The sequence below is a fragment of the Mchenga conophoros genome, linkage group LG7, assembly GCF_057382185.1.
Source record: "Mchenga conophoros isolate Kocher_MC1m ecotype Shallow Benthic linkage group LG7, M_conophoros_male_GT1.1, whole genome shotgun sequence".
Lineage (NCBI taxonomy): Eukaryota > Metazoa > Chordata > Actinopteri > Cichliformes > Cichlidae > Mchenga > Mchenga conophoros.
In genome coordinates this window covers 35,383,719-35,402,188 of record NC_140532.1, presented here as the reverse complement: position 1 = coordinate 35,402,188, position 18,470 = coordinate 35,383,719, and the positions used below count along the sequence as shown (strand labels likewise).

At 41.3% G+C, this 18,470-nt stretch overlaps 1 protein-coding gene and 1 long non-coding RNA gene across 5 annotated transcripts in view; one reads left to right on the top strand and one right to left on the bottom strand.

The window, feature by feature from the left end:
* Positions 1–18,470, bottom strand: part of niban2a (niban apoptosis regulator 2a) — a 32,949-nt gene that overhangs the window by 5,197 nt on the left and 9,282 nt on the right. The window contains exons 3-8 of the mRNA XM_085279046.1: positions 17,063–17,191; positions 16,873–16,978; positions 15,931–16,098; positions 6,022–6,137; positions 841–945; positions 589–751 (exon numbers count right to left, since the gene is read on the bottom strand). Coding sequence (XP_085135172.1) covers positions 589–751; positions 841–945; positions 6,022–6,137; positions 15,931–16,098; positions 16,873–16,978; positions 17,063–17,191 — 787 coding nt within the window. The remainder of the gene's footprint in view (positions 1–588; positions 752–840; positions 946–6,021; positions 6,138–15,930; positions 16,099–16,872; positions 16,979–17,062; positions 17,192–18,470) is intronic.
* Positions 2,008–18,280, top strand: LOC146570550 (uncharacterized). Of its 4 annotated transcripts, XR_014893007.1 has the most exons (6): positions 2,008–2,204; positions 7,101–7,191; positions 10,506–10,595; positions 16,880–17,044; positions 17,144–17,260; positions 17,781–18,280. It is a non-coding gene; the product is annotated as an uncharacterized LOC146570550 (long non-coding RNA). The 4 variants fall into 4 exon arrangements; XR_014893005.1 differs by having other exon boundaries at positions 17,144–18,280; XR_014893006.1 differs by lacking the exon at positions 10,506–10,595 and having other exon boundaries at positions 17,144–18,280.

The window sequence follows — 18,470 nt, the reverse complement described above, 5'->3', positions numbered from 1 at the left end:
GTTGATTTACAAAGTCAGAAATGGCCTTTGCAGTGCTGGTGAAGGAATGCAGTTCCTCCACTCAGTGGGAGCTCAGTGGGAAATGGTACACACGAAGGAAACAACCAGCCTGCGCCAAAGACCGGGTACTCTGCTGCTTTAGAGCTCAGCACGCCAAGCAATATGTAAGTTACAGTGGGCAAAACAAGCTGTGACAACAATGTGCAAACGCCAGAAGAAGTGGAAAATGCCTGCTAAGGAGGGAGGTTTAGTTACAGAGTTACAGGACCTGTTACTAAATGTCCAAAAAGGGTTTTCAGAATTTTGAGCATGCGGTGATCAGACTAATCACTCCTCTCTGCCAAAACCGCTGATTCAGAGAATCCACAGCTACATGTCACTGAGTCAAATAGTGGGCGAACAATAGAGCACACATCTGTGATCGAGGGGGTTACGTGTCAAGTCACAGCGAGTACCGAGTGAACCATTTTCAACATACATCCTGCATACACACGAGTGAGGATGTAAACTGAGGCAGTGTACGGAAATCTAGCTGGGGTACTTTTTATGTCTGTGGCAGCTGAAACTGGAATATCTTCTTGCTGATACCTCGGATCTTGCTGCTGACATGTTCTTTAGACGTGATGATCTGGTCCATATCGGTTCGCAGCCTGGCGTCTAGTGGGCCTCTCTGGGCCTCGCAGGCTTCAACCAGAGCTTCGTACTGCCCGGTGGTCTGAGTCAACACCTGCTTGTACACGGCATCCGATATCTGGAGGAGTTCAAGAGCATAAATGGATTGCACTGGTTGACTTGTGTGTTTTTTTTACAAGTTTACTGTACAGATTGACAGAAACTCACCAGCATCCAGTTCTTCTGCCTCTGCTGCATCTTCCCCTTCAGGCGAGGGACGATCATGTTTCTTATGTCAGGGTGAAGGGTCTCCATCACCAGATTAGCCAAAATCTGCACACACACAACACGTGGAATAAACGCTTTTAGATTTATAATTAGATTGACTTGCAAAAATTTCATACTATGAATTATGAAATCATCTGCCTGTCCACAGCCAGCAGGATGATATAGTTACTATATGCCAACCAGCTAAAGCAAAACAAAAAAATAGAGCCTAAAAATAAGCTCCTCTTTCCTGTATGGCTACATGAACACAGTGGGACACTGGGAGGCAGGAAGGCTGCTTTTACTGGCACTGCCCTCACAACTGACAAACACTCACGAAGCTCAGATCCTTCATGATGCTTTAACTAAGCTAAACTAAATATTTGGTGATGGCTATGTTGCTGGGTAATGAACAGCCAGACAAAAGCAGCATAGATTTTCCACGCAGCGGGCTTTACAAATAACAGATATGTTGTAGCCTGAAATCCAGCAGCGTTTTCTTTCTGTAGTATATTTGCTCTACTGATTGCTGATATGTTATCCTTCACTGTATAACTTGACTTTAAATGGCCATAAAAGCCAACCCTATTCAACCTCAAACAGGCTCACTGATATCAAGATTAAAATGAAAGAAGTCATCCTACAGCAAGCATTAATGGAAAGTAAAGGTCTTTGCTTTTTCTGTCGCAATAACGGTTCAAACTGTTAACTGTTATTTCAACTGCTGTTCTGTCTGCGTCTTTGGTTAAAATGTGGGATACAAATGCAGTCACATATAAAGTGCGACACCAGATCAGATGTAGCCCGAATTTCATACACCAGAGTGAGATGAGGCAGTCAGAGTCAAAATTTTGGTCTAAAGCTACATTTAGACCAAACATTTGATGCTATTTGGGGTGTTATTCCATATTTGTCTCTATATTTACTGTAGTAAGTTAAAATTGGATATTTTTAAAGGGATACTGCCAAAAACTAGCACTAGCACACTGCCAGAGAAATATTTGAAATACAGTACAAATAAAAACCCTCATAGCTAGCCTAGACATATACCTGCAATTAGTTACCATGGTAACTCTGGCCCTTTTGTGAAAGGCCTTGAATTTAAACCACTAAAGCCCTGCCCCTCTGATTTGATCCTTCATGCTAATCTGCTGTTGCTAACGTAGCATTTCATTGAGGAGTTAGTCCACCAGCAATATGAGTATACTGCTGGAGGCCTGTTCTGTGGGAGAACGAGTTTGATGTTCTGGCTGTATCACCAGTGAAGTTTGAACGACACCTGGAGGGGATTTTTAGGCTCTCTGTGCCTCCATGAGTTCAACAAGGTCAGTAAATGTTTGCTTGCAAACTGTATTCATTGCCTCTGTTTGCGTTTGTAGGCCTGCAAGTAAACCATAAAGCTAACAGCACACACCACTAATAACAATGACAATGGCTCAGTTATGGTTAGGGTTGCCAACTCCCTGAAAAATAAATAAGGGACACCTCGTGGCCAGGGCCGGGCGACCCAGTTGTCTTCACCCTTCCCAGTGTGGTGAATTTTCTAGCTCTTTTTTTGTGTGTGAAATTATTTTTTTAACCATTTCACTTGAATTTGATTTAAGTAGACGTGTATTCTTTGTGATATGAACACATGTGAAACAAATGATCATTTAGCCATTTATTTTTTAGCTCAAAATGACAACATTAACACAATAAAACAGGTCTCTTTCTTAAACAGAAGCCTGTCATGCTTAACTTTTGAGAATATAAGTAAATCTTTCTTTAAAAGAACTCTGTCCTGCTTAACTTAAAATAATAGAAAACAATAGAAAGAAAAACATTCTTGTAACAGTGCACATTTAGTGCATTTAGTACAATTGGCTTAATGCTAATCAGCTGCTCCTGTTTGTAAACCCGCTTGTTCCCATGATTATGCATCTTAACTCATCATCATTATTCATCTATGTATTACTTTTATGTATTAGTCATCTATTTGTTGTAATCATCTATCCTTGCAGTTGTTTATTACACAAAATAAATTATATTATCACACTTCTGGCCACATAGCGCTGATATTCACTGCACATGCCCATATTAACTTTTTCCAGCCAGGTGTTTTCCTTTTCCCATTTTTCCCTTTCTCTGAACAAACATTGCTGCTCTAATGCTGGGCTCACACTGTGCGGTTTTAGGCCCATTTTGAGCCGATTTTTGAGTGATCGGACCGATTTTGGCCTTCATCGTGCATCGTGTAGTATACGTGGGGTAACGAGAAGTGATTAACACCTCACGACCAGCTCCCGATCATCAATCGCTCGTGAGGGTCTCATCACAGCCGCTCACACTGCTCACGCGCAAACGTAAACGTTGGTGTAAAAGATGGAGCAGCACGGCAGTGCAGCGTGTGATCTGGACACAAGCAATGGAGGCACACAACCGTGAAAATAGTTGGATTTACATTGCTGCTCAGTCACAGCTGCCCGATCAATGTTTTTCATAAGCAATTTAGCAAAGTTGATGGTGGTGTGCGTGTCTGTGTGAGTGTAAGACGGAGAGAGAGAGCGCGACAGATTTTCTGTTATAACCTTCATTTTATGGAGGCACAGTGTGAGCACTCAGGTCGCATCAGAGCATCGGGCGGTATAGTGTGAGACCTGCATCGTGACCTACGAACTTCTAACCCCTGCGAGTCAATCGTGCAGTTTGAGCAGGAGCTGAATAACGTGACTGAAAAAATCGCACAGTGTCTGCCCAGCTTTAGGTGTACTGTCGTCCGAGACTTGCACCACAGTGACGGCGTTTGTTTCCCTGTTGGCCATGCTTCTTGTTGTGGTCATCTGTTGTCTTCCGGTATTTTCTCCGTAAGCGACCTTTCCTTGACCAATGAGATGAGCGGTAATCTGAATTGTCATACTCGTAAGTGTGCTGTCAGCTCATTGGTCACAAAGCAGGAGAGGGGCTGGGAATTATGTTTTCAAACAAAGTGTTAATTCCATTAACATTTATAGACTACTTTTGATTCTCACTGTATTACGGGACAAAGTGCGTCCCTTATTAGCTCAATACGGGACGTGTACTTTTGTTTCGAAATACGGGACGATTCCGTATTTTAAGGGACGGTTGGCAACCCTAGTTATGGTCAACTTATATTTCCCCAGTGAGCCTGTTTCATGCTTTATGGCTTGTTGATGGTTCTCTGTTAATGCCGCTTCCAGCTACCTGTGTGCTGCATTCACTGCTTGTTGTTTTCACACAGCCACTTGGATTGTTTGAATATAATGGGTGTTGGGGCAGATTTTGTCACCCCCCCCCCCCCCCGCCCCGACATTTCCTACTGGCTCAGTGACAACACTGGTCTTAAGTAGAAGTTAATGTTTTTAAGTTGCTTTAGAAAATTCAAACAGCCCATTTAGCATCACGGTGCATGGCTTTTATTAGTGGAAGGTTAATCTTAACCACAGAGGTACTGGTGAGTGTTTGCTTCATATTTTCCCTTATAATAAATGTAAAAAGCCAAGCTATATAATGGGAATCAGAAAAATGATTGACTACATCTCAATAAATACCCTGGAGACATAACCCTGCCATCTGTTTCAATTAAGAAAACATTTGAACCCATACAAAGGATTCCTTTGTATTACCCATGGTGCTCCATCTCTACTTGGAAATTAGGCCTGAAAACATTGAACTTTACATAATGGAACAACGAGGAAATTTTACCTGGAGGCACTGACTCTGCAAAAGGTTTTTTTCAGAATTATTTTAGTTGGTTTTTGTAGCAAAGGATAAAAGTGGTTGCATAAACTGGCTGTATTTCTCTCTTAATTCCCTCTAGATGTTTATCCAAAGTATTTGTAGCATTACGTGCATGAGCCTTAATGCCAGCGTCTCTGTTAGACTGAAATAAAAGGAACATTTGGCCCCTTAACAGTAGAAAAGCCCAACCTACATCTATGTCACATTTCTATTCAGTGTCCATGTGGCATGGAGTAAACACTGTAATGTTCAGGAAAACTAAATATTAAACTGACATTCAGACTGAAAGTGTTTATAGCTAAAAGGTGGCTGCCATAAACACAGGGCTGTACTCGGCTCTGGCAAAGACTGAGACTAGGTCCTTGTAATTGCTGGTATGTGGGTTGAGGTGTTTTTGGCCTCTTTGAAGGATTTGTGTAGGTGCATTCTTGCTCTCTGATGTGAGGAGAGGGTGTGTGTTTCATTCGTCATCGTGGCCTCTCAACAGCTTCACCTATAGCCCTGACCTGCACTCTGAGCTACTCACAGAGAAAGATGAATTGCTCCTGAAAATGTCTTTTAACCATAACCTGCAGCAGTCTTGATATTTTGAGTTGGTGTCAGAGCAGCGGCACAGAAAGAAATTAAGGTGTGGCCCCGGAAAACTGTTCCCTGACAGAATCTGCGAGCAGAGTTAAACTTCCTGAAATGAGGTGCTTATCATTCATTCTGGAGTTTTTTTTCACATGTATTTATGTTAATTTGACATCCACAAGCAACGTCAGCCACTGGTAAAGGGTTTAGATACCCAGGTTGTGGCATTATGTAGTGCACAAAAAGTTTATGATTACAGGTCAGCATTTTCAGCAGTTAGTTTCTGTGTTGCCTGACTTGACAAAAGCCATTTTAACAGAAATGATTTAAAAAATAAACCCCCCTCATCGAAACACCGGATTTTTGGGGGCCAAATAAAACTGTGGGATAATGTCTGACTTGGATAAGTCAGCCAGGTATATTGACTGCTGCCCGACTGCATTTTGTGACTCATTCAGCATTTTTAATCTATTTAAGAGAAGGATCCCCACGATCCACTTACTAGTGATTAAGCAGTTAGCCTCAGGCCTACATATTTTCCCTACTGCTAGTTACTTTTGTGCCAGTCTTCCACATCCTCTCCATAAACAGTCTTATAGGCTTCTTGGACTGCCAGTAGTCCTTGTTCTGTTTCCCAGCACATTAACCAGTTCTGTGTGTTGAAGGTTCTGGTCAGAGTGGTACCGCAGTTCAAAGTGACTCTCCAGAGCAGAACAAGGCCTTTAGTCTATCTGCTCACACTATTTACTGTCACAAAGTATATAAAATATCTATAACTCATTGTAGGTGCTGTGGAAATGTGTATGGTATTGCGATTTATTTGTGATTAACCTGTGGTGGTGTTCCACACATCATATCCCAGGTCCCGTATTGTCCTCGGGCTTGTCTGTGGAGTCTCACAGCGTCGGTGAATGCCGGCGTCTTAACAGTGCAGTTCTCCGGCAGACCTGTCGGGGGCAGGGAAGAAATGGGCAAAAGTTGAGAAACAAGATATCATCCTTTCTCTATTCATGAGAATACTCAGCAGACTGAAAAGTGTCTTAGTAATTGGGTGCTGGATGATGTCTTTGTAGTGCAGAATAAAGGGTGTGGTGCTGCTTTATCGCAACAGTTTCTGCAACACCAACAAAAACTGTTTCCATCACATCTGAGTCACTCTGTGGGACAGTCTGGGAGCCTAATTTTGGTCAGCGGTATATTCAGTCACGGTTCCTGGAGTGTGTCATCTCTCAAAACAGGAAGTAGCTGGTTTGTTGAAGGACAGATTCATGTGGTTGCTATAGTTACTACAACTCGCAGTTGACAGGACAATAGAAACGGCTCAGAAAGCACTCGGCCACATGCGTGCATTTTTTAGGAAGTTTGTTCTCATCTTGTAGCTGGTGTGATGAAAATACACCCGGAGCTGAAGTCAAGCGCGGCTTCTCTCACTTATTGTCAAGGAGCATAAAAGGACTGAGTGCGGAAAGTCATGAATCCCACACAATAGTATAAACAGGTGTGTGGAATAAAACATCCCTGTAATTAGCAGCTTGTTATTCAGAGCAGTTCTCCCTTTCAATAAAAGTGACCAATGTTTCAGTTGTGTTTTCTCTGTTGCCAACAAGAAAGAAGCAGTCCTTTGTAATTAAGGAAGTGATTTACAGTTTGTTTGTTTTTCCAACTAGGCTTTCATTACATATTGTAAATTTCTGTCTTTAAAAATACATTCAAAATGTCACAGAATGTTTCATTAAAACAGAATGTGAAGAACCAACTGCTGTTACTTTGTCAAAAACACCTATGTTGACAAGATATCGGCTAAAGTTGTGCTACAGCTTGGCTCTGCTTTCAAGCAACACCACTTTGTACTACAACATGGTGCAGAAAATCAATGTGGCCTTTAGCCCAAGCACAACTTTTATTTCCAGAATATCCAAAGCCTGCTGTCTGCTGCTTCTGCATCATCAGTGGAGCCAAGGGCCAAGGTGTGGTGGGTTAAGCTGACCCCATTCCTGCAAGGTACTGCTTCCTGACTCAGAACATGTAAACACTTTTACTTGATTGAGCCAAGATTGGAAAAAAAATACATTTAAAAAAGTATAATTTGTTCTTTTTTATGTTTTAGTTTTAAATATTTAAACATGATCAAAGTCTGGTACTATTATTTATGACAAAATCAACTAGTATTTATCACATTATTTGAAATGGATATACTGCAGTTATATAGAATTTTCTAATAAAATGATCAACCCTAAATGCTCCATGACTTTTTAAAAACTATGCACATACTAACTGTATAAAATATCTAAATATCTGTGTTGATATTTAAGTTTTTTCACCTTTTGAAACAAAGAAACTAAAAAAACTTTATAAAAAATATATATTGGATTTTAAAGTCTATCAGGTTTCATCACATTCATTGTTAAGTCTGCACAAACTTGGTGGTGTACATTAAAGGCCATGTTGTTTGCTGACACCAGTGTTCAGCTTAAGAGAAAGATCAGCTGGTAGGAAAAAATACAAGAATTTCCTCATGTTTACATGCTGACCTTTGTGCCAGTAGAATTTATACCAATAATGTTTATGATTGCAGGTTGTGCCAACTCAGCCATTACAACCATTGATATATTAAAAATCAGGTGACGTCTTAACTGTATTACTGTGTAACATTGTCAAGACCTGTCTGTGTACTCGAGCCTGTCAAAACATCTTTCTCAGTGTTTATTCCTACTGTTTCCGTGACGCTGACTTGTCTTGAAGTGTCAGTAATGAGGTAACCGAAGTAGCGAAGTGTCCTGTTCTACAAATGGATGAATGGTTTGTTAGCCCGAGCATTCCTGAGTAGTGAACTGCTGTCTGTGAAGTCTACAGTGCACAAGGCCCACCATCCCCATGTGAGTGTTTCTTCCGTGGCTGACTCAGACGAGGTTGACAAAGACAGGAAGTTACCAAGAAGGAGTGAGGAGGGGGAGGGGCAGAGCCAGACAGGAAGCATTCAGCGAACAAATTCTGATGAAAAGCTGAGGGCCGGGGTCCCTGGTTTGTTTTGGCACCTTTTAATGAGAAGTCATTGGGCACTGAAGCTAGAAGCACAATGGTGGCACTAAGTTAAGATGGCTGCGATGCTGACAGGTGGTAAGCCGTCATTAGGATGTGAAATGCAATGAAACGCTGTTTTATGGTTTACCAGACAGGTGATAACTGTCGCCGTGTGGAAAAATACAATTTCTGCTGTTTTCAAGAAAGTGGTTGATTCAATGATAAACAAAAGGTTTATTTTAACTGGACAGAATAACCTCGGATGTAAAGTAATTGCCATTGAGCAGTAGGACACATGTTAGGCTGGCGTTTCAGCTATAACTGAACAGCCTCCACTCGCCTTCGTTACACTCACAACCCACTGACCCCAAAAGACCTTCAACATCAACATAACGGTGTCGTCATTCATTTATAAGAACAGAATAAAATCCTTCTCACGGTGTCCATAAAAAGACCATTTGGATGGCCTTGACTCCAGCAACTCAGTCGCTTCCAGCTGCTGAGTGAATAACTTTGGGAGGGAGATGGGCTACTAGAATACTGATCTTCAAAGTCAGTCAGACTAAGCTGGTAAATATGGGAGGTGTTATTTCATCTGAATGCAGCACAGGTCTCAAGTTAGAGCAACTGATAGATGGTTTAGTTTTGTAACTGTATCCAGAAATATTGACTAAACAGAAGTAGCAGTCATCATAGTGATTCAGTGACTCCCTCTGAAACCCAAGCTCCTCTTTTTCCGTAGTTGATGCTTGGAAGTTTTCAACACTCGCCCGACAAACTCAATGATGTGCCCGTCGCTTGCCTTGTCACAATTTCATACCAAAATAATACAAATATTCCTTTCTCAGAAAATCAGTAAAGTTTTGTTGTTGTTTAGATGTGAAAAAGCATTCACAGATAAAGCAAAAAATATCTGGATCATGTTTACAATTGCAAAAAATATGATGTGATAGAGCAAAATGGATATTTTTCAAATAGACAACCCTAAATTAGTAAAAAAGACTGCTAGATTTTATACAGCAACTGTAATCATACCCATAAAATGTTAATGTAGCGATAATAACTAGCCACTTGGCCTTTTAAAGCTCAGTGAATAGCCATTGAGAGGGCCCAGGGTTGAAATGTAGGGCCCTTCTGTGTGGACTTCATGTACATGTGTGGGTTTTTCCCCCACGAGCTCCAGTTTTTCCCATTGTTAAAAACAGACTAGGGTCATTCTGCTCATCTGATCCCAGGCCATGCTCGTAGCAGTAATTTTTAATGTCAAACATTTTCACATCACGGTTAAATGAAGGTAATTAACAACAAATGGCGTTCATGATCCAGAGATGAAGTAGGGTCCTTTTTTTCTTTCACATTTCAGTTTTTCTTCTACAGCCAGCATGCTGTTGAAAGATAAAGCTGCATTCCCTTCTGGGTGATGGTTAGATAAGCGCGCACAGGTGTTTATTATGCTGCACCTGATATTTAACTGTCCCCCAGTTCAGCTTAGAGCAACTCTTCAAAAGTATAAGACACACAACTTGTGGTTACTCAGTCATCAACCGGGTGACATCATACCCGCTGCCTTGGGCTTTTTTTTTTTTCTTCTTTTTTTTTTAAAGGTACGTGTGTTTTGTTTAAATCCAGAGTAACAAACTACCAAAAGAATGACTGACAAAGCTACGATTGCTTTAACTTTGCCAAAAGTGTTTATGTATTGCGTCGAAGAGATATTAGCTGAGGTTGAACCGGGCTGTACTTTTGTGTAATACTGATCTGTACCACCAGATGGTGTAGTGAGTCAAGGTAACCTTTATTTAACCAGCATATTCCTATCTACAACTATGCCCTGGCCAAAGACCAAGCCCCTTGAGGAAATGGGGGTAGCTCAAAGAAATGGCAGTTAAATAGCAGCACACAGCTGAGAACATCTCAACCCACCCATGTGTGAAATGCTGCCCCTGCTGGTGAAAGTTTTACCTAAATTCTGTAGGTGGTAAATGCAAAATGTACCTCGTTAATTATGTTTAAAAACTTGCCCCAGTGTTCACTTATATGAGACGCGTTGTCACAATATTGGTAGAAACCAATAATAAAATGGCTCCCTCACTGGGACATTGGAGAAGCTGCATCTCAATACAGTCCCTAATGTTACTGTATCACTGGGACATTGGAGAAGCTGCATCTCAGTACAGTCCCTAATGTTACTGTATCACAGATCATTAGATATTTCAGTACATCCTACACACAGTCTTATCTGCCCTACCTCAAAGCAAGAAATCTGAAATATGTCATGATGTCGTTATTTTTAGATCATTCAATGAGCTCATGCGAATGTGAGGCATCTGTCATCAGTCTGTCCTTCCACAATTCACAAAAGCCACCACTCCTCAAGAGCAATGGTAAGGTTTTAGTAAAACTACATTCATTTGTTCTGGGCCTTGACTTCTCAGTGATTCTAATTTCAAACTATTTGAATTTGTTTGTAAAGCCAACTGATGGCAACAAAACCTGTAACATTCTTTCTGTTCTTCACACATTACAGGGAATTAAACTGCACATGAACTGCAATAGATCATGAACTGGATGAGCTAATGCATCCCTGACGTTCTGGTCAACTCCTCTTAGCTTGCTAACAGTAATGAGAATGCACCCCATTCAGGATGAGCAGCTAAACAAATGCGTACCAGATGAAGTTAAAGAATAGATGGCAGGTTTTTTGCCCCCTTAAGTATTATTCTTAATATTTAAAGGCATGCACTGGGACCACATCACCAGTGTGATTTTCTTGAAAAGTAAATTTGCTGCATTCCCAGTTTGTTGCCCTTTTAAAGAGAAATGTCCTGCTGGTGCCAAGAGAAAGAAGAAATATTTCTGGACAATCTGCCAGGCCAGTAAACCGCTACACATTCGCCATGTGTCTGAACCAAGCTAGATCAAGGAGTAGATTAGAGTTTCTTTGCTCTGTGTGTATGTGTACTGTGTATAAATAGCACATGTGGCAGCACTTACCACGCTCTTTTTATTTAAGGCATTTCCCCTCCCTGCCTTTCTCACCATGCTCTGGTTGACGGGACTGTAGCAGAAGCCAGGAGTTGAGTTCCCAGGCCTTCATCTTGACAAATGTGTCTCTCTTTTTATTTATTCGACAAGTCAAAGAGGATCTGAGACTTCATCTTCAGACCACCTGGCTTCAGAATAAAGAGGTTTTCCAACATTTCCTTTCTTTCTTTGAGTCAAAGTGCTGCTGCTGCTGCTGCTGCTGCTGCTGCTTCCACTGACATGCATGAGTAGGATTTCCCCATATGGTGCAGACCCGTGGAACCAGCCAAACCCACAGTACAGTAAACACTCTCTGAAACATACCATCAGCTGCAGACTTCACAACCATGACTGAATAGGTCCTAACCTGCCATTTTAAACTCTTGAGGCCAGCAGCAGTGAATGCAGGAGGCCTTGCGTTTGTTCATTTTGCATGTTGGCACAGCATGATGTATGGTAACAGTGCCATGTAATCCATTATGCCTCTATTTTGAACTACATTGCATGCAGAGAAGCGCCATGCTCTTCTACTTTAACTTCTACTTTAGTTATAAACCTGGATTTATTGTTCTCTGAATTTTCCCATTGTAGGTCTGTTCTTGTTCAGTTAATTAGTCTGTGGTCTGTGGATCAGAGCAGAGGATGGTTGACTGGTTTTGGAGGCTGTGGGTGTGGAGAGTTGGCCACGATTGATGGTTCTCTAGCGGGAAGCTTGAAGCAGGCTTTGACTATATGACTGTGATTCCCTGCAGCATGGACAGCTTTCTGCAGGTCAAACAGCAACAAAACTAAACCAATTTGGGGATGAAATAATAATTTGAATCATCAGGAAATATCTTGATTTGCATTTAAATCATTGAGATGCAAAAATAATGTAAAATTATAAACTGAGACCAATGGTGATGAGATCAAAGTGCTTTTAGTTGCTTCTAACTAGTGTGTAGTAAAAATAAAATTCTGGATTTACACAGGGTAGTCTTCTACCAGGTCCACTTTCAGTCATTACCACATTTTACTCTCTATGAGGATAACTACAGTGGAGTAGGGGCAGGGACAGTTCTTTCCTGAAACTCGAGGACCCAGACTGTGGTTGCACACTACATTTGAGTGCATGACGTGACACCTTAAAGTGGACCTTTCATGCTCATTTCCATCCCTGTATTTTTATTCTCATACTCTTTTGAAGTAAAGATTGAATTGACCCTTTCCTCACTTTTCTACATCCTGACTTCCTGTCCTTTTTTCCTTATCACAGATTTCTTTTTGTATTCCTTTATCACTTAACTGAAACGTTGGCTTGGTTTCCTTTCCAGAAAAGCCCAAACTCTCACATTTAAGTGTGTCTTTAAAATAAATCTTTAAGTCCTGAGGTTTTAGTTTTATGCAGTTTAACCGGATGTCAGTGATGGCACCAAATTTCAACCTCATCTTATTGGCTGCCCCTCATACACTGAAGGTTTAAACAACAGCTAGGTGGCAATGCCACAGTGTGCCTTAGTTCCATGTTTAGCATCAGCCTCCACCATCGTTAAAAGTACAGATGTATGACAGAAAATCAGGAACATAATTACATGGTGTGGGTCCCGTTTAACTTTGGAACTCTGTGATTTAAAATGAATGAACTGACAACGTGCCTGAAAGCATGCCTAGCTGCTGATTTCTTATAGTGATAGCTCAATTATAAGGGTGAATTGCCACATCCCATCTTGGTAGCAGAACTGGTGTGTAAAATGTGTCAAAGTGACTGGTGTGTAGTCACTTTAACATGTTCAGACCAGCTTTTGGTTTCATGCATGCACACGTTACATCACTAGCCTCTCTGACACAGTGAGAACATCCAGCTGCTGTAGGTCCATCTCTCAGCAGCATAGTAGTATAATACTGAGCTTAAAATGCTGACCAATGACATGTGCTGGTGATGATGTCACCTGTTAAAGGAGCTGATTAGCAGGGCGCTTTGCAAATCACCCTGTTAAGGTGATGCAAAACAGTACCCAATTGTTTTATAGAAGAATTGTTAGGGCTAAAGCAACAAGAACTTTAGTGCATTTAAATATGCCTTTGGTGTGTCAGCGCGAACATTTTAACTTGTGGTTTCCGCTTATCAAAGCCAGCTGAATGGTGTCTGTGTTCCGTTAAGGACAGCTTTGCATGTAGCATCTATGCTGATACCATTTTATCCTCTGTACCGTGACTAATATGGTCTGTTTTATGCTTAATTGCCTAAATCGGTCATAATTTCAAACTTGAGTACATACATGTAAACTCTACCTTCAAATATGTCAAAGAGAGACATTTAACTACTGTCTATTTGTATGACTGAATGAGAATACTAAGAACTAAAAGGGCAAAGGTCAAGACAGAAAACCATATATCCTTCTTCCCAAGCAGAGTTTTTTATGCCATCTGGTTGTCCTCAGAGCACTGAAGTGAAGCAGTATGTGTGCACAAAGCAGAAAAAACATGAATACAAGTTCACACACCCAAAGAGCAGCGAGGTTACCTTTAATAGCCACGGGGACCCTGTGCTGCTTACAACATATTCGCTAAGCCCAACCTTGGAATGTGCGGCAAAGACTCTGACACTTACTGAGCATGCCCAGACAGGCAGTGTTTGGGAGTAACAGGTGAGTTGGTACAGAGTTGATCAAAAAAGTCAGTTGCTGACTTCTAATTCCTTTTTTTGGAACAGAAGGTACAGAGAAACTAAATACATCACACGCTGGATGTATTTAAATGAATACAAATGCAAACAGCTGTGAGCATCGTACTGTGTGGTTAAGCACAACGCTTGAATTCATGCAACATGATTGGCTGGCAAAATGGTTGGCTCTTCTGCCAAGCCTGAAAGAAACTGAATCAGGTTGAGCAACTTTGTCAGCCCGGTGAGGATCTTGGCGCCATTTATTTAGTATTTTAAATTCTGTGAACGAAGTTTAGTTGCATTAATCGTGACGCAGAACTGCTTAAGTTGCATTGGATACAGCTGTACAAACTATACACACGGGTGATTGGCATCTTTCTGCTGAGTGATTTGATGCAAGTGACTTGATTATTACAGTGACACCTAATGTGATCAATGCACTCACTTACTTAAAACACAAGTAGGGACAACTTAACTGCATGCTCTGCCAACCGAGAGGATCCAAACAAGCTAGATCACTTTCAGTGCAGCAGCAAATCGTTCAAGTTTGTTTTTGAAAAAAAATGAAAAATACAATCTCATCTCAAGTGAGGCACGCTGAATGTAAGACTGCATGCATGTGCAGTCATACCACAGAAACTGGTGCCCGTGTTCCTCCTGCCAATCAGAGCTCGACTTTGCAGCCAATGTGCAAATTAACTATTGGAAGAAGGCGGGTCATTTATATCACGGTGCTTCCAAAACGTAAATCTCAAAATAGTCCTGGAAAGCCAAGTGTTGCAACACACACACACACACACACACACACACACACACACACACACACACACACACACACACACACACACACACACACACACACAAAAATGTATTACACTGTTGTTTGCACATCCTCCAGGATGTCTCATCTCTGTCTCAATAACAATGACACATGAGTCACACTTTTGCAAGAAAGAAACTAATATGAAGAGGAGTCATCCACCCTAATTAAACAATCCTTTCACTGTGAAATGAAATGCTAAAAGTGCCAACAGTGCTGTATCCTCCAGAACACCATAAAGCTCAAACAAAAGCTATGAAAAGGATCTCAGTGAAGGCAGCAACTGTATTGTAATGTCTTAGTGGGGAAATTTCTCATTTAACAATGAGTTTCAGTTCAACTTATTCATTAATTCATTCTAAATAGTGACATATGAGTTACAGTGTTTGGAAACTTGAGGCTAACTACAAATATTTCACAAATGAATTGGGGCAGCAGCACGTTGGTATAGGTTAGCTTTAGTTAGCTAGTCTTCCCTGTAGCTGCGTTTCCTCAGAGTACTAAATTCTTCTGACATGCATGTTGAGGCGTAGGACATCCAATTATTCTAAACTGGCAGTAGTTGTGTTTTTCTGTCTTTTGTGGCTTCGTGTTAGCCCTCAAGTTGTACACACACGTTGTACCTATCCATTTCCTTAAGGCACAAAGTAATTGGAATGGGACTTTGGGGGTTGACCTTGTGCTTAAGCATGATTTGGCAATATTCTTTAGAAAGCATAATGTAGAAATTTGATAATGTGCTAAAAAATGATATGGCAATACTATGTGATACTCTGCACTTCAACCATCAAAAATAGCCTAGAAAACAAACCAGAAAGCTACTTTTCTCTCAAACATAGAATTGTTTCTCTTGTGTTTCTAATGTTGTCTACTATTTGAGCGTTTCAGATGCTCATCTTGACTGTAAATGATGCACAGAGTGTAGATCTGATCCAATGGCAACAACATTTACAAAACAAATACACCCCATTCCTTCAGCATTTCATGTGCACAGATCGACCTGCTCACTCAGATGGCATGTAAAAGCTTCACACTGTGACACACACCCTCATCGGAACTGCCAACAAAGGTACAGAGGAAGAGAGGTTTGCCAAGGTGGAGAGAGAGAAACACTGCTCATGCTCAGAAGATGTACATATGATCCGAATTGCATTAACTTCACACAGCCTCTGGCTTTCTAGTCGTTTCTGTCACTTCCGATTTATGTGCTGCTTTGTGTTTGCATTGTTACCATTGTTACTGTCTCTGACGCAATCCTGCAGCACAGCGTGCCACTTCTTCTGCTCCTTCTCGGTCATCACACAGAAGTAGTGGTGGCGGGCGTATGGGTGCCACAGGATGAGGGGGAACCCGGTTGCACACTTGATGAATGGGTTACTGCCCACTTTGGCCTTGACACCTGCAATGGACCAGATGATGAATTGAGATTTCAAAAGCACTTTAGGAGAGGGAAATAATGATGTTTAATATTACTATAACAATCCGACAAACTGTGGAGGGGGGGAAATATACTAATGACATAAGTATTTATTTTTGTAGTCACGCTAATCGTGTCATAACTTTCCACCATTATAGATGTACGGACAATCATGGTCACATTATAGGGTTAAACGAATAAGGTCCCAGTCCCACAGACTTATAGTCGAGTCAATGACTCCTGGGAAACCCCAGTTGCTAGGCAAAAATGTGTATTCCCCAACAAGTTAGAAATACCTCTTTGCACTTGCTCTGGCTGCTAGCAGATTGCTGCAGTTGGCTAGTTTGCATTGAATACGATGACTCACCTACAAATGCTCACCAGCAACTCTGAATGGAGCAATGCAAACTAGAAATAACTATGGTCACAATCTGCTAGGGACGAAAGCAATCATAAGGAGGTTTTTGGTACAGCACTGCTCCTTGAGACTGATTTTACCTAGTGACTGCCAGCAGCCTCCAGGAAGCACTCACCAACCAGATGGTGGATTCACTTTCTTTTTTTCTTTTTTCTTTTTTATATCTACAAGCCATAGTTTTATTATGTCCAATGTGGTGGACAACTCTTAAACAATGTGGGCATAGCACCACAAAAACCCAAAGAGAGAGTCATTTTGAGCCCTTTGCATCTTAAAAGGGGCTTAGTCATTTCAGAATTTGATGACTAACAACTGTATATTGTGTGTTATTTTCTAACCTGGCAGACTTTTATTAATCAGCTCCATGTACTCCTCCATTGACGTCAGGGCCTTGTACCCGGCGCAGTTGATGGTTAATTTTGGGTGCAGTCCCCGTTCGTGTGCCTGTTGGTGGTGAAATGGTTTTCATGCAGGTGACCAAATTGTCTAACCGGACATAGGTCGAGTGCCGTAAGTAGCTTTACTCACAGCTTTGCTCTCATAGAGGTTTATGGTGTAGTCCTTGGGCACAAAGACAAAACGATTCCTCCATTTCCGATTCTCCTCCAGGTACTGAAACAGACTCCCTGAGAAGATGGTGCAACCTGCCAGAGGGTCCTGAAAAATGCAAACACACACACAAAAGATTGCATGCGTTACTGTACCTTAGGATACAAACTCTAACAGGTGTGTATACTGTGCATTATTGAGACAACTGGGTGTTGTTACAATCTCCCATAACTAATCAACTTGACGCTTAACAGGTTTTTCCAAACGTGACAGGGTGGAGTTTTCATTTTGTTTTTCTTTTGTTTTTTTACTGAAACATGTTTACAAAAGGATATACACCACCCACTTTGTTTTCCTGTCTTGGATTAAACAATAATTGCTCAGATAGGAAGAAAAAACAAAGGCTTACTGCTTCCGAGCGACTGAAACGATAGGCCCAAAACATAATGATGATTATAAAATGGCTTGGCTTCTGTTTGCTAACAGCTGCAGACTTTTACGTGGATTTTGTGGCAGGGTCACTGGTGGTGGCGAGTGGGAGGGTAAAAGTGCCCGATCAGCTCAGAAACCAATCAAGTATTTATCTATAAGTTAAAAAATGGGAAGGGGGTTCAAATAGATTCCACTACAGTTAAATATTAAAGTTTTTTTACACATTTAGTCCAGTATTTTAATAACTCAAAGTCTTTTGAAACAGGATAGTTTCTTGCTGTGTGCTGGATCACACGAGCAGCTGACTCCCACACAGTGACCAGAAAAGATGAACCTGCATAAGAGAAACAGCACCTCTGCTCGTGTGTAAAATGTGCTCCACTTTCCCTCCAGAGTTAGAAAACATGGATTTAAAAAAAAAAAAATCCAGCCTTCAACAAGTGACCACAAAGATAATAGGGAACACAAAGACCGCTGAGAAATAAAGCAGGGGGCTTGCTCATTAGGTAATGTCCTTGTACATTCCCAAAGATGACCTCATTCATGCACTGTGTGCATCATCAAAGTCTGTTGGCTGTCCCGCCTGTGTGCATGTTTAAACAATGTCAAAACTCTGATGTACTCATTTCTTACTTTGTCCATCCTGCTCACTCCCAATAAAACCTTTAACTCCTGTCTTTTTGTCAGTGCCACCATCTCCAAACCACACGTCATGGCCGGTCTCACTAACATCTTGTAAACCTCTCTTTCACTTTTACTGATATCCTTCCTGACACTCGTTTCCACCTGCTCCACCATGCCTGTGCTCTCCTCTCTTCTTCATCTCTTTAGCACTGTCTGTTGCTTTGGATGGTTGACCACAGGGCTCACTGTTTCACGCGTCTCCATCACATTCACACACATGCATTCTGTCTTGCTTCTACTGACTTCTATTCCTCTCCTATCCAGAGCATAC